The sequence below is a fragment of the Phocoena phocoena genome, chromosome 14 (genome assembly GCF_963924675.1).
Source record: "Phocoena phocoena chromosome 14, mPhoPho1.1, whole genome shotgun sequence".
NCBI lineage: Eukaryota > Metazoa > Chordata > Mammalia > Artiodactyla > Phocoenidae > Phocoena > Phocoena phocoena.
Genome location: NC_089232.1, coordinates 83,183,069 through 83,199,908, shown reverse-complemented (window position 1 = coordinate 83,199,908; position 16,840 = coordinate 83,183,069). Strand labels below are relative to the sequence as shown.

General features: G+C 41.0%; 1 protein-coding gene across 1 annotated transcript in view; it reads left to right on the top strand.

Moving 5' to 3' along the window:
- The first annotated feature begins 967 nt into the window (after positions 1–967).
- The window catches only part of TAF1B (TATA-box binding protein associated factor, RNA polymerase I subunit B), a 59,632-nt gene continuing 43,759 nt past the window's right edge, over positions 968–16,840 (top strand). Inside the window, exons 1-6 of the mRNA XM_065891178.1 lie at positions 968–1,040; positions 2,414–2,512; positions 6,023–6,110; positions 8,288–8,385; positions 10,091–10,186; positions 12,998–13,151. Coding sequence (XP_065747250.1) covers positions 1,023–1,040; positions 2,414–2,512; positions 6,023–6,110; positions 8,288–8,385; positions 10,091–10,186; positions 12,998–13,151 — 553 coding nt within the window. The 5' untranslated portion in view covers positions 968–1,022. The remainder of the gene's footprint in view (positions 1,041–2,413; positions 2,513–6,022; positions 6,111–8,287; positions 8,386–10,090; positions 10,187–12,997; positions 13,152–16,840) is intronic.

Below are 16,840 nucleotides of genomic sequence, written 5' to 3'. Positions count from 1 at the left end.
GTCTAAGTCCTTAGAGCTGTAATTTGCCCCTGCCTCATTTTCTACTCTCCCTTTAGCTCACTGTTCCAGCCACTCGCTCACCTCCTTGCTGATCCTTAAATGGTCTGGCATGAGGTTCAGGACTAGGGCCTTGGTACTCACTGTTCCCTCTGCTGGGAATGAGGTTCCCAACATGGTTCTTGCTCCCTTGCCTCAAAGGTCACCATCTCAGGGAGACCTTTCTTGACCACTCCATTCAAAACTGAAACCACAGTATGGCTCCCATTCTCCTTTCCGGTTTTATTTTTCTCCTTGGCACTCATACCTGTTTAACGTACAATATATTCTCCTTATGTATTTTTGTCTCTCCCCACCAGATTATAATCTCCATAAAGGCAGGAATTTTTGTTTACTTTGTTCACTGCTTAATCCCCAAGACCTAAAACAGCGCCTGTTTAATGAAATGAAAGTGCCCAATGAAGGGACAACAATAAAGCTAAATTTAATGAGCATTTACCATGTGAGGCTCCATCGCGAGGGACCCACAGGTAATACCTAATTTTTACAGAGGAGGAAATTGAGGCACAAAGAAGCAGAAAAGCCATGATTACATACCCAGGTCTAACTCAACCACGTGTTCTTTTCTCCAGAACCCGGTGCCTCTCCTGTGCCAGAACCAGGTGGAGAGCCCCGAGCGCTCTGAGTCCACGCCACCGCTCCCCCCTCGCAGCCCGAGAGCAGGAGAGCTGCCGGGCCGGAACGGCTGTCGGAACAGAGACTGAATCCTCTCAGCAGTAGGCACCGCCCACTTTTTTACTGATTGGTTTTAGTTACCTCGACTAGGAAAGGGATGCTGTCTGGGGATGCAGGATTAGTGGCGCTTCATCCCAGAGCTAGCGGATGCTTTCCCGCCGCCGCAAAAGACGGAAATCCAAAGTCAAGGGTCTCGGTTTCCGCCCGGAGGTCTCTTCCCGCCGCTCCCGGAAGCTGCTCTCGCTGCCGGGGTAACGGGCCGCGGCGGCGGCGGCGTTGTTGTTGTTGTTATGGACCTGGAGGAGGCGGTGAGGGGGCCGAGTGCCGCGCAGCGGAGCGGCGGGGCGGGAGGGGAGGGAGGCTGAGGAGTAGGGGTGGAGGACGCCGGTTGGCTGTGGGGGCTGCCACTGGCCGAAGGGGGACGGGGCGGAAGGCTGCGGCGTGGGGACAGGGATGGGGCTGGCGGGGCTGGCGGGCCGCGTGTGCCCGCGCTTTGGGGGAAGAGGCTGGAGGTTCTGGCTGGGTGAGGTTGTGGGGGAAGGGACGGTGGGGTGTTGGTCGATGTGGGTATGTTTCGGGAGGAGGCTGAAGTTGTGGGTTTTGTGGGGTGGCCACCCACGTGTCTCATCGCTAAACGGGACCACCCAGAAGTTCCCTTTGATGCTGGAGGTTAGGCGAGGGAGGCGGGGCTTGGAACCAGAATGCCCCCCAGTAACCCCTGCTGGTGTCTCTGCGAATCTTAGCCATGGCCTGTGCAGGAATTCCAAATTCGGGTTTGGGGACACTCCAAGATTACGATAGTTATCCACATGGAGTCACTGAAAACTTGACCAACTTGTTGAAATAGATTTGGCATGCATTTTGACCCACTTGATAAAATGTCACTCTCTGATGGTATTAGAGGAACAGTCGGTAATTAGATCAACAATAATGAGATTTCATGCACCAGAGGGTTGCGAATGGATAATTTGGTGCCAGTCTATGTATGTACAGAAGCATTATGGTGATAGAAGGCCTTACTCATTGTAGACGCTCAATAAATGTCTACTGAATGAGGGTTAACGTCTGTAGATGCTAGGTTAATGAAATTAGCAATTAGAACTCACCATTAGCGTCGTATATAGTTATGAGTAGGGATCTTGTCTGTTTTGCTCACCCTCAAATCCCCAGCACCTAGTTAAGTGCCTAGTACATACATTATACATTATACATTATATTGCTGCGTGAACAAATCGAAACTTGAAACAACCCTAATAAAACTGTGGCTCCTTTGTGGTGGGTATGTGTTCTTAGTGTCCTGGAGGAAGTTCCAAATGGTATGCTATTTCTATTTTTTAAGTCTTCTCTATTCTTGAATCTTATCATCTTTTTCCTCACAGCATGTTCAAGGAGTTTTATTTACTCATCTTTTTTTCCCACTTTACCCCTACCACCTTGTCTTCTTTGTCTTTTTTTTTTCACCCTCACACACTGCATATTTTAGAAACATTTCTTTAATAGTTTAATTCAGTTTCAAATGGCTCAGACTGAACTGTTCTTCTTGTTTATAGATAATCCCTCTGGTATATTTTCTATTCTCAGTGATTCTTTATTTATAGAGTAAAATTGTAGGGAACCCTCTAAGTAGAACTGCAGCGTTTAGGTACAATGTATTGAATGTGGTTTTCCTTTTCTCCTACAGAAAGAGTTCAAAGACCGTTGTTCTCAGTGTGCTGCTGTCTCTTGGGGTCTCACTGATGAAGGCAAATATTATTGCACTTCTTGCCACAATGTTACAGAAGTAAGTAACAGACCTCATTTATGAATTTGCTTGTGCTTTAAAAGTTGCAGTTTCAGCCTAACATGTGGCATAGGTCCCCCCAAAACTGATCTATTTTTATTACTCAGGCAATGTCCAAATATGAAAAATGTAAGCGGTCCTCACATGCTTACACAAGGGTTGAAGACTTTGTAAGGTAGATTTAGGATGAGCTTTTGAAATTATGTTGGACCACATATATAAATGTTTTCCTGATTCAGACTGTGTAGTATGTATATAAGGGGAAATAATTAAAATTGCACTTACAAGATGATGCATTTATTTTTATTAGTTACCACTTATTTAAGAGTTTTTAATGTATTGTGGTAGCTTAGAGGTTTGGAAGACAGAATGTTAGAAGGACTGTTGGGAGTATGAGAAGTGTGCTTCATCGTCATTATATCTTTGTACAGTGCCTTACACATTACAGAGTGTTTTCTCATCCATTAATTCATCCCTTCATAACAACCTGTGAGATGTGTATACTATTACACCTATCTGTAGATGGGGCAAGCAAGGCTCATCAGTTGAGTGAGTTTGCCATAGTCACGTGGATAGAGTGCTGAGCCAGGACTTGAACCTCAGGCTTCCGACGCCTGTGGTCCTTTTATTCCACCACACCTGTCTCTTAAGGTAGAGGTTGGCCTACTGTCCTGTGGAACCTTGGTAAATGAGGCTACCTTCACACTGGGAGTGCTGGGTCCTCTGGGACAGGCTAAACATGCCAGGACTCTGCTCTCTGGAAAAGGATTTGCTCAAAGTCTACAGAGCCAGGAAGGAACAGATATACTACCTTTGCCGTATAGGCCTATATAAGAAAGGTAAATTTGGGACAAATATAAGTAACTGTGTGAACTTCTTCTGGCCAGGATGGAGTAACAGGAGCCCACCTTAAACAACTAAAAGCCTGGACAAAATGTATGAAGTAAAAAATAGTTTTCTTGAGAAAAGTGGTTAATTTCACTTGCAACTCAATCACCCAAGAGCTTTTCCTTGAGACAGTCTTTGTTCTTCAGTCTGCTTCCCATTTGGTCACACAGAGTATTAAGAAGATATGTACTAAAAAAAAAAAAAAGAAGATATGTAGATATGTACTCACTCGATGAAATTGTTGATGTGATGGATATGTTCATTACCTTGTTTGTGGTGATGGTCTCGTGGATATACATACATACACACACATCAACTTGTACACTTTAAATATGTGCAGTGTGCTTTGTTGTATATTGAGACATTAATAGTTTTTGCTTTTGTACCAGCAGTGCAAATGTAAACATGGTGAAGGAAGATGTGTCTAAATGGACTGTTTATCGTTAGCAGATGAAGTCAGCATATACTATTTTTGGAGAAATTAAACTACATTAACTAATTGCTTTCTTTTATTTCTGTCTTTGATAATGTTTCTGTTTGTTTCTATCTGATAAAATCTGCTGCAGTCGTTTTTTAACTTGAAAGCCCCTAATGCCACTGTTTCCACATTTGAAAGATACCAGCCTGTATGGAATGACTTGTCAAGAATGTAGCATTCTTGAGGGTGGGCACCATCTTTAAACAGGCTCAGAACCTGTCTCAATGCCTCCCATGTGATAGGCAGAGCTCTGTGTTGCCCAACTTAAGTGGTTTCTCTTGGCTTTATTGTCTTCATATAGAGCGTGACACAATCAGTCCTTCCTGGAGAGCAGGGGTGTGGCGTGGTGGTGTGGAAATCCAGCGGGTGGGGAATGGCTGACGAGATGGTGGTTTGCATCTGCAAAGAGTGGAGGCTGTGGCACAACTTCCCCTGTTTTTCTGCTCCTTTCATTGCCCTTCAACTTACTCTGTATATAATTCTCATGTTTTAGATACTCCACTGTCTGGAAGAAGGCCTTCTGAATTGATAAAGGAATTAGAATGTTATCTTGATTGATTTTATACAGGAAAAAAATTTTCAGGTCTTAAATCCGGCCAATTTATATTATAGACATTCTCGGAAGTATTTTGTGGGTATTTAATAAAGGTGTATGCTAGAATTGTGGTCATAAGAGCATATTTATTGTAGAAAATTTAGAAATTATGAAAATGAAAGCTAAAATTATCAGTGATCTCAACATACAACATTTCTTTTCATAGCTTCCATTTAGTCTTTTTTTTTTTTCTTTTTTCTGTGTATGAGAAGGGAAAGGGGATGTGGGTGAGTACCACTGAATCTTCTGTCTTAATAAATATTGTCCTGTGTTATTCTAAACATTTGTGGATGTGTTAATTGACTGTATAAATATTCCACAATATAACTATTCAGTAATTTAATTAGTTACAGCTTCAGTTTGTATATGTAGCTTTTAGTTATTTCACATTTTGTCTAATCCAGATTTTAAGCCCTTTTTTTTTTTTTTTTCTTGCCTACTGTTTATAGGTTTTACCTGTTTTTGCTGGGTAACTGCTTTGGTGTGTATTCTGACATGTCTTATTTTCTCAGTGTGGCCAACCCAGTCCACCAGAACTGCTTTGAATGTGGTTTCTTTAACAAGAGAGGATGTATTCCAAAAATCCTGTTAGAGACATTTCTTTTGTTCTTAATGAAAGTTGAAGATCAATTTCATTCCAAATCTCTAAATTTGGACAAATATATAAATGTTCCCTATTGGTTAAAAATCTTCACTTTTCCCCATCATTTAGACCTAATTCTTTTATATTTTGGTTGTGAGAGAACCAGAGTCTTAGGTACCAGCCTTTGAGAGAACTTAGAGTTGAAGACTTTGGGATGAACTATACTCAGCGTTCAGTCATTCTAAAATCCTGTAGGTTTGATTAAGAATAAAAGTAGCACTTTTATAATTTCATAAATAAAGCTGTTTTAGAGTATTATTCAAACACATAGAAAAGTAGGATGAACCTAATCTGTAGCTTAGGCATTGCTGACTACAGTGAATACAGCAGTTATTTTAATTTCAAAGTATGTTTTGGATAGAGAAAAAAGTGAATAAATTTGACTTTACGATTGGTTTCAAACAATTAAAAATTGATTTAAAATAAAAGTTTATTCATTTGACATACATTTATTTAGTGTTTACTGTGTTCCTGGCACAGTTTTAGGTACTGAGAAATTTTGAATCAGAAAGCAATATAGGGCTTCCCTGGTGGCGTAGTGGTTGACAGTCCGCCTGCCGATGCAGGGGACATGGGTTCGTGCCCCGGTCCAGGAAGATCCCACATGCCGCGGAGTGGCTCGGCCCGTGAGCCATGGCCGCTGAGCCTGCGCATCCAGAGCCTGTGCTCCGCCACGGGAGAGGCCACAGCAGTGAGAGGCCCGCGTGCCGCAAAAAAAAAAAAGCAATATAAAGGCTAACCAGAATGTTACACTTTGTCTAATTTTCCCAAAATATTACCATCATTGGTCCTGGCACTCACATTCTGGTTCATTATACATCCCAGAGCATGCTTGGCAGTACAGTTAAGGAGATGTAAATCTATCTTTTTATGGTCTTTTTAATGGTCTGCTTCTATTTCCTGCAGAGATCTAGGGAAGTTATAAACACTGGGGCTATTCCTAATACTAAAATACAAGCCATCAACCGGGGACTTAAAAGAAAACGAAAACTTGGTAAGCTCTTTCTTCACATGTGCTTAGCATTTTTCAGTCATGTTTTCACTTTCATGATTTGGGGATGTGGAATGGAATTTTAAATAGATTCTAAAGAAGTTGCCAGAATTTTAAGCAGGTAATCCAAAGTAGAATTAGAGTGGATAACTGTTGATGGTAAAATTGGAAGCAGATGTCTTAAAACATGTCCATTTTTTATTCTGCTTATTGTTAGTGACTTGATTTTCCAGTGGAGCAACTATTATGCCAAAAATAATCTTAGCAAATGTAGCATATTTCTTTTTGTGTGTTGGTATATGTTTTTCTGTTTTATATCTGTTATCTATTTGATGATTTTCTGTGCTTTTAAAGAAAAATGCTTATTTTCTGAAATGAATCCGCTGTGGAGTTGTCAGGTTAGGCAAGTTAAACATGAAATTCAGCTTTCAGAAATCCATTTCTCACACTGAATTTTGAACACACCCTTTTAAAATAGGGAAAATTATTTTCCCTTAAAATAAGCTCAGCATGGGTGTGCTCTGAAAAGTACTCTATTTCGTTAATCCAGTGAGTACATAATAATTAGCCATTATTGAGAAGAATCTGGGGTTAAGTTTAGCTGATGCTTTTTATTTCTGTGACTGATCGCCTAGGGCCAGATTCTCAGGTTTGAAACTAGGCTAATGGTAACGGTGGACTCTTCTATCTGAGGTAGCTTTAAGGATACACACATGAAATGTATTATATATATAAATGTTAATGAAATATCTATATGAAATACGTTGCTGTTCTTAGATGAATAACAGAGAGACTGCCAAAATGCCAACTCCTGTTCCTGTTTAACCTTTAGTAGTGACTATTTTTATTAGGCTAAACCTGATTAATTTTAATTAAATTTTCTTAGAGTAAAACCTGATTAATTTGGACTTGACCTATCTAATAGTTAAAATTGTATATTTTAAACTTAAATTGCTGAAGGAACGTCAGGTGCTTCAAATTAAACGTTGAGTCTTATATTCAACCTCTTTGTCCTTAGCTGCTGCTTCATCTGTAAAGTGAGAATGTAATACCATTTATTATATACAGTAGGAGCCCAGACTGAGAATTTAAAATACGACTTTATCAGTTTGTCAGAGCAGTGCGCAGGAAGGAGAGAGCACACATGGATAGAGCTTAGAGAGCTTAAACTCCCTCACCTTCAGAAAGCGTCAAAATTACAGGCTTCCTATTTTACTCCTATACAAGCTAAGACCCTTTCCAGAAAGTGCGTCAGTCAGCAGGGGTGGGGAGGCCTTGTGACATTTGAGGTAAGGGAGGGGCATAGGAGTCCTGTGACATTCTGAGGGGAGAGAACCTCTTGGAGTCATGGTAACAGACTTCAGAAGCTGTGTGCTCATAACATATTTTTCAAGGAGTTACAGTATTTGTCCAGTAGGGAAGGGTAAAACGTAAGGGTCTTAACAGATTTTAACATTCTCTTCAACTGGTAGTTTTGTTTAAACATGTAGCTTTGTCCATGGCAGTGGCAGTTCTCGTCACAATCTCCTAAGGTTGTTTTGAGGTTGGAAGAAAATAACCTACTTAAAATACCTGGTAACTAGGCTGAGCTCAATAAATCTTAGTTTCCTTGCTTTCAGTTTCACCCAAGAACCTAGAACCATCTTGAGAAAAGGAGAATGCCGTTGAGCAGTTTATTTTCTTTGTATCTTCTTATTGCCCTTTCCTGCGATCTTGGAGCTTCACATCTTCACTTTTGTTCGTTCATTCTCCAAATACTCATTGTTCCCTTTCCATGTGAGTTGGAACAGAGGAGTCATACAAGCAGTGGCTGAGTGTTGAGTGTCCTTTCATTTAGGATTCTGCTGGGCATTGTTCAGTACAGTATACATTTATAAAACATTTCATTTTTTTAATGTGGTGACTGTTCATTTTTCTGTCTCTGAACATTAACATTTCAGAAAAACTATAGATAATTTAAAATATTTAAAATCTGATAAATTATAAAAATGTTGTTCAGCTTTAGCATTTATGTACAGATTTGCCAGATGGGAAGCAAGAGAGTATAAGAATGGAAACTCTACTCAGGGGTACGAAAAAATTCCAGTTGAAGTGTATAAAACACAATTGTAACTGTGTAGCAGCACGACATTTAGTAAGTTAGGAATGCAAATATCTGAAACCTGTCATCTGTCATTTAGAGAAAGGCTGGGATTGGTATGTGTGCGAAGGTTTTCAGCACATACTTTATCAACAAGCAAAAGCCTTACAGACCCTTGGAGTAGGCCCAGAGTTAAAGGTAAGTCCATGTGTGCCTAGATGTTAGCTTTACATTTTGTTGTTTGAAGAACAGTAGACTTAGAGTGATACTAAGGAGGGCTATCAGTAATAACATTAGGCCTACTAGAAAGAATCATTTTTCTGATGATTTTGCTTTAATCCTTTTACTAGACCAGCAATTCCTAAAGTGTGTTCTACAGGATAGAAATAAGTAATACGTCCAAAAGAAAATAAGGTTTTAGTCTTCAGGTATTTAGGAAACACTGGGTTAAAGTAAAACAAATAACTTTGCCCACTTATTGGTGCCTTTTATGTGTTAGTGTGCTTTTTGATTTCCTAGGGGATGTAGTATGCAGTATTCACAATTTGAGAGCAAAATCCTTTGGCATGTATACGTGTGGGTAGCATCCATCGGGACTTGAGTTCCAGAGAATGCACTTTGTGGAGTGATACATTAAACCAGTGGTTTTTAAACTTGAGTGTATATGTATCAGAATCACCTAAAAGGCTTGTTAAAACACAGATCGCTTGACCTCATTCCAGAGGTTCTGATTAAGTAGGTCTGGAGTAGCGCCCAAGAATTTGCAGTTCTAACAAGTTTCCAGATGACGGTGATGCTGCTGGATTCAGCTTAGCTGGAGAGAGGGTTTCATGCCTATGTGGAATGAGTAAACACGACAGTATATAGCAGTATGCTCATAAATGAAAATAAGAGCAAAAAGAAAAGGGAGAGAGCTCAGTGTCTGCTGAAGTCACCAAGAAGAGATTTGTAAAGTAGCCTTTGCTGTTCAAACCAGTGTCTGCGGCAGGCTGGCAGGATGACCCATAGGCCAGTGCATGGCCTAAGTGGACTCTGAGCCTTACCCATGACAGTCACTGCGTCAGGTAAGATTACTGGTAGTCTGGGCTTTGTGAATCTGGTTTCTCCTTGCAGTCATCCTGTGTATAAGTGTTTTTCAGTAAGTGGTTTCTGTTAGTTACACCAACTAGCTTCAGTAGGGTTTATACCTGTGTGGCCTTCTACCTGCTTCATCGGGATTAATCCTGAAAACAGTTTCTCTGAAATTAACCCATGAGTATAACTGTTTAGACCTGACCAGTTAAATGGCACAGCCAGAACACAGGCTCTGGAATCAGGACCGACTCCAAATCCCATTCATGGCTTTTCTACTTATTGGCTAGGTCATTTTGGCAAAGTTACTCAGTTTCTTCAGTGGTAAAATAAGAGACAGTAGCTATCTTGCAAGATTGTGTTAAAGCTTATGGATGCCTTGTACCTAGCAGGTAGGTGATGAATAAATGGAAAAATTGTTTTGGTTTGTTTTGTTTTACTTTCACTTGGACGAGGGTGGGGACAGTAAGAGGGAGGGGTGTCAATAGGTCACTGGACCCAGTAGCAGCTTTGCCCCTAACTGGAAGTGTAGTCACATGTAAATTACTTTGTTTCTCTGAATCTTAATTTGCTTAACTTGTCAAAGGAAGGGATTCAACTAGGTGACTATATGGAACTAAAATCTAAGATTAAGAAGAATTTATTCCATGCTTCCCGTATACCTGACATTGAAATGATCATTCTTCTTAAGGAAATTTAGGTAAGAAAGGTAAGAATACATATAGATGGAAGCAGTATGTAAAGTACAGGAGAGTAGCGATTCTGTGGTGTAGATGTGCCAGTATATTTTTCATCATAACCTGAAGCACCACTCATTTCCCTTCTACCTTAGAATGAAGTTTTACATAATTTTTGGAAGCGCTACCTTCAGAAGAGCAAGCAGGCATATTGTAAAAACCCAGTTTATACCAGTAGAAGGAAAACTACGGTAAGTCACAAATCTGAAAAGTGGGACCAGAAAGCATGTCTAGTGAAAGGTAGAGATGAAGATGAGGTTCAGCCTTACCTGGGTTTATGATGCTTGGCAGAGGGTTTTCAGTGAAGAGGTTTCCTTTACAGTCCAGAAGGACAGGGTCACTGATCTAAACACTGACCCCAAATAAGACATTGATGTCTTATTTGACCAGTTGAAAACAAAGAAATTTGTGGTTAAGTTTCTAAATAGAAGCTTAAGGAATTTCTACCATTGTGCTATTAAAAGCTTTTTTGCATATATTATTCTTTCTGCTTGGAACACCTACTTCCTTTACTTGTTGTTTCAAGATTCAGCTCAGTTATCATCTGGGTGTTTCACCACCCACCCCCATCCGTCAAAGCAGTTAGATTTTTAGCAGTTTGCTATTAGTGCTTTGTAAGTATGCCATGGATCATTTTATCTAGGGTAGGGGAGGATTCCACTGCTGAGAAATGTGGGTTTGGTAAGCTTTGATGTGTTTTATGTGTGATACTTACTCTCCAGGGCTGGGAAGAGATTCTGAATCTATTTGACAGACTTTTGTTAAGAGCTTAGAAACTTGGCCCAGTGTTTCCTTCTTTGGTTGGGGTCTCGTAGGTTCCACATGCAGAATTTAGTGACCCAGCAGTGAAAGAAATAGGTCCTAAGAACAAGAAGTTTAGAAATAGCAGGTGGGGGCTTCCCTGGTGGCGCAGTGGTTAAGAATCCGCCTGCCAGTGCAGGGGTCATGGGTTCAAGCCCTGGTCCGGGGATATCCCACATGCCGTGGAGCAACTAAGCCCGTGTGCCACAGCTGCTGAGCCTGTGCTCTAGAGCCCGCGAGCCACAACTACTGAGCCTGCGTGCCACAACTGCTGAAGCCTGCCCGCCTAGGGCCCGTGCTCCGCAATGAGAGAGGTCACCACAACGAGAGGCCCGCACACTGCAACGAGGAGGGGCCCCCACTCGCTGCAACTAGAGAAAGCCCGCGCACAGCAACAAAGGCCCAATGCAGCCAAAAATAAAATAAATAAATAAAAAAGAAAAGAAGTAGCAGGTGGAGCAGGAATAATGATAGTTCAGTTTTGGGCATAAATTTGAGACAGCTTTTGGACATCCAAGAGGAAATGTCACGTCCTCAGATATACAGATCTTCAGCTCAGAGGAGAGGTCTGGGCTGGAGTTGTAAATTTAGAAGCTGGCAGCTTACACTATAATCAAAACTAAAATGCCATTGTTTGTAAGATGCACCATTATTTTAAGTACTTCCAAGAAAAGATAATGCTGCAAATTAAATCATGACATGCCCCTGATTGTAAGACACATCCTGATTTCAGGGATGTTAGACTGCGGAGACATGGGAGTGCATTTTAGAATTGAAGGCAATATATGTAGTGAATGGTATTTAAAACCACAAGACCAGATGACATCCCTGAGGAGTGAAGACAGAGAAGAGGACCAAGAACTGAGCTCTGGGCCACGCTAGGGTTAAGGTGTCTGGGATGAAAGAGGGAGGAATCAGCAAAGAAGCCTGAGGAGCCACTGGTGAGGCGGGAGGAAAGCCTAGGGAGTGAAGGGGGCATTCTAGAAACCAAGGGACAGAGTGTTTCAAGAGGAGGGGAGTGATCCACTGGGAGAAATGCTGCCTCCAGCTCAGGAAGGGAGAGGGCTGACAGTCGAAGAGCGGAGCAGTGGGATCAAAACTCCGCCTGGAATGGGGGACGGAGAGGAGAGGAATTGGAGCCAGCGAGTCTGGACAGCTCTCTCTCTCTGGGCACTTTGCTGCGAAGAAGTACAGAGAAATCGCCTTGTAGCTGGAGTCAAGGGGAATTTTTTTCTTCAAGTGGAATTCATGATGGTGCACTGATAGGAATGATACAGGAGAAAGAAGAAATTCTTGATGGAGAACGAATAGAAGTGAATGCTAACCTTTGAGTAGAAAGTGGGTGGGATCGAGTGCACAAAGGGAGACACTGGCTTTAGAGGGGAGCGTGGAGAGCACACCAGAAGAATCCGACGGAGGGCAGAGCACGTGGTGGAGCTGCCGGCAGACGGTTGCCTGCGGGAGCCTGTGGACATTTCCTCAGGATTGCTTCGGTTTTCTCAGTCTCCGCTTATCAGCCAGCTTTATGGTTGCCTGGCCGCTCGTGGGCTCTCCTGTCGGAGGGGATGTGCTTGACAGAACACACAAGCGTTATCCTGTCCCTGATTTTTTTTGTCTCATTCTCTCGTGATTTTCTTTAACATGAGCTTTATCTCCTCATAATAAGATCAAGTTTCTTGGCCTGCGTGGTTGAGAGCATGGCTTTTTGACTGTGATCAGTTCCCCAAGGTAATGTCAGTCAGTGAGGCCTTTAGGTAGCCAGCCCGCTGACCTTTCTTAGGGACACTCTGACCACCATTCCAACAATACATGTGTGAAAAATTAAACAAGGGTAAGAGATAGTATATCCTTGTCAAGCCTTAGTGTGCCTGGAGTCATTATTGACACTTGATGTTTTTATTGGTGTTGATACTAGAGCTGCAAGAGAGGTGTTAGTTACAGAGAGAAGGAGGCCTGACATGTCTGCCTGTTTCCTTGCTCACGCTTGACTGAAGCCCTTCTCCAAGAAGCGTTGCCGGGAGGTGCTGGGGAGCACGTGTGGAAGTCGGGCTCTTCCGGTCACGGGGACTGGGCGGACGGCTGCAGGTCTCTAGAGGGGTCCTTTTCTGGTGTTTGTGATGCTCAGGAATTGGTGATGTTTGTGGAAATTAATTATGTTGTAAATTCCTGTAAAATCATAATTTATACATTTTACAAAATAGGTATTAGAAGATAATCCAAGTCATTCAGACTGGGACAGTGAGCCTGAGCTGCTGAGTGACCTGAGCTGTCCTTCTTTTGTTGAAAGTGGAGCAGAATCTCAGCCTGATGTCCACACTCAAAAGCCTTTCCCCAACATCAAAGCATCACAATCAGGTAAGATGAGAATCAAACTAGCTGGCAATGCATCTTAAAAATAGTCTAATCTCTTCATATTCCAAGGAGGGAAACTTGGCCTAGCGAGGAAGAATGACTTGTTGAATCATATGGCAAGGAGAAAGGTAAACTAAATGAAATCTTAGTGCAATTTTTAAAAAGGTACATCGTCTCTACATGAGTTTTTTGGTGTGATTTTTAAAGGGAGCTAAACAGTAAGTAGATCCACAAAGGATGCTAGCTCCGTAAAGATAGGTGTGGGCTCAGAATTTTCAGAGAAAAGTTGCAGCAGAGAAATGGCAGAACTTAGCCATAAGGTAAGATAGACAAGAGTCAGAGATAAGTCGCCCAATTTCTCAGCATAGCAGGCTGAATAAAACGTACCATATTACGTGTGTGTACACATGTGTCTTACCTGCTGATTTAATTCCATAATTTAAAGTAGATAAGGAATATATTTAAGGTTACAGATATAGACCTCCTGAAAGCATTTATTCATGATATTAGTTTCCACACTCCTTTAAAAAAAAAAAGTGGAAAACAGAGCTCAAAGAACAGACCAAGAATTTATTACAGATTGCTAGAATCTTGATGTGTGCTGATAGAGTTCTTTGAGAGATAGCTTCCAAAACCTCTGGTGTTAGGGATTGTTGAAATCTGCATTAAGCATGGTTATATAAAATTTTCAACAAAACACTTCAGAAGTATGGAGTGCTTATTTGCAAGTCCCTTGCCCTCCAAAGATCAAAAATTCCTATTGTCAGCATATCCTCGTTTCTTTTGCTTTGTTTTGTTTTGTCTGTTTTTTTCAGCATATCTACACTTCTTGGGCTGCACAATGACACAGATATCAGTTAAGTTACATTTTGTGTCCAAAGAAGTTAGAATCCTAGGACAATTGGGCAGCATGGAGTCTCTGGAGTTTCCTTCTCCGTGCTTTCAGGCAAGCCTGGCTCAGATAGTCCCAGAGGACTACAACTCTAAACCATCCAAGCCTTTTATTTATTTTTAAAAATATATTTATTTATTTGGTTTCTTTGTTTATTTTGGCTGTGCTGGGTCTTAGTTGCAGCACGCAGAATCTTCGTTGCGGCATGCAGACTCTCAGTTGTGGCATGCATGCAGGATCTGGTTCCCTGACCGGGGATCAAACCCAGGCCCCCTGCATTGGGCGTGCAGAGTCTTACCCACTGGACCACCAGGAAAGTACCCCCATCCAAGCCTTTTAAAGAAAGCATCGTGATTATTTACCTATATTAGGGGTTTTTGCTTGCATGTTTGTTTTTTAGTAAATGATGATCCTTAGAGCATTATTTTCATTTTTACATTAAGTGTAACTATTCAGACAACTCTTATTACAAAACTATAAAATGGAGGTATTCATGGGAATTCCCTGGCGGTCCAGTGGTTAGGATTTCACTGCCGGGGCCCGGGTTCAATTCCTGGTCGGGGCACTAAGATCCCACAAGCTGTGCGGTGCGGCCAAAGAAATGCAGATATTCATAAAGAAAATAAAATCACCAGTTATTTTATCACCCCAGAATAACCACTGCCACTGTATTCTACTATACTCCAAAAGGTTTTTTGTTTTTGTTTTTTTAAATTGGAGTATAATTGCTTTACAATGTTGTGTTAGTTTCTGTTGTACAACAAAGTGAATCAGCCATATGCATACATATGTCCCCATATCCCCTCCCTCTTGAGCCTCCCTCCTATCCTCTCTATCCCACCCCTCTAGGTGGTCACAAAGCACAGAGCTGATCTCCCTGTGCTATGCGGCTGCTTCCCACTAGCTATCTATTTTACATTTGGTAGTGTATATATGTCCATGCCACTCTCTCACTTCGTCCCAGCTCAGGTTTTTTATTCATGTATATATAGAGAGAAAGGGAAAGAGTTTTATTATTTTGTTTTGCAAAAATGTGAGCTATTTCATCATTCTTTAAATTTTTTAAATCAGAATTCTACATGCATGTTAATTCAAATAAATTTATGACTTGTTATAATAAATTACAAAAATAACAAATAAAAATAAATTGCAGTCCATTGTCTCCCCGAAATGTCCTGTTTCCAAGAGGCATTCATTCATTTTCAACTCTCTTGCAACCTGCGTGTCCCTATCGCATGCTTCTAGTACTACATCTTGATTTCCGGTTTTGGACATTAGCAATTAAATTCCCACTATGGAAGATGAAGCCTTAGCTCTTTCACTCATCCTTCACTGCCCCCCTCCCCATGTAGTTACCAACACACAATTATGAATTTCTCATTCTCTGTCTTTCCAATATAATTTTTTACTGGATCAATTTTTGGTGCTTAAATTTTAAGTGTGTAAATGCTAGTCAGAACTGAACCACATAGCTTACTATGATTACTTTTTCTGTATATCTTTTGGTTTTTCCAGAGTTGATAATTGTCTTGTTATTCGTTTAGTTTTCTATTTATTTATTACTAATCCATAATTTATTACTAATGTATCTCCACACTTCCCCTCAGTTCTGAAAATCTCTCAATTCCTTAGATATTCTGTCAATTTCATCTTCTGTAATAGACTTTCTGGAGCTTCTGAGCTGCTCTGATCTAGAATGATGTATTTCTAGACCTGTGTCCCAGCTGTCTCTGGGATCTCTTTACCACCATTCCAAGGATTCTGTCACCTCTCTCTAATTAAATTTCTTATTTCCTTGATCTCACTTCATCTTCCCTCTTGGTTCACGCCCTCATTTTTGTGGAGCATCTTTTCTTATTTTGCTGAGGATAGTAATATTATTTCCCACAGATTTGAAAATTTGTTTTGGCCTTGCCTGTTTATATTAGAGGATTTCTTCAAGTGTTTAGCAAGCCTAAGAAGGCTAGTCCTGTTTAAGAATGGAGATTGAAAAGTTGATTGAAACTTTCTACCCATGATTAATCTTGTCAGCTCTACTCTGGTTTATTTTCTTGGTGAACCTTCAGCATTGTCATCTTTAATTTATTTCCCCCCTAGCTGATCAGATTTTCCATTTGGAGGTTGTAAACCTGACTGTTCTGGGAACTGGGTGGGAAAAAGGCCTCAGGGGAGGAAGGAGTTGTCTCAATACTCAATATGTAAACGTTCACTTAATCCTCCTGTTTTCAGTAAGATACCCCTACTTCAACTGTGTATGTGACTGACGCCCTATCCCAGAGAGCCCTTTGTTTTACTGTCTCTAGAGGAGAAACTTCCAATTTTCTGGCAAGATTGGGGAGCAGTCATTTGGCCGCATGGAGTTTGGGGAGAAGTTTGGGTGCTTAACTTCTTCTTAATCGGACTTTCAAGCTCTCCTCCCAGTATTAGTCCTACTTCACTCAGTTTCCAGGGGTACCTGGTTTAATCGATTCCTGAGCTTTCCTTAGAGGTCCCCAGGGGAAAATTAGATTGCTTTCTGGCTTTCCCTACTGCTGGCTGTGAATCCAGCTTTCTCAGCACTGATAAGGCAATAATCATCCATCCATTTGCTTTCTGGCTTTTAAAATTTTATTACCGTTGTCTCCTTTTCCATGTTATTTGTTCTTGTATTTATATCTTTTGAAAATTTCTTTATAATTGAAGTGCGACAGAACAGAGCCTAATGTATGTTTTCAATCTGCCATCTTAACTGGAAGTCCCTACATGTTATTATATATATAATATATATAGAAGGTTTTAACATAATATTTTATGGAAATTT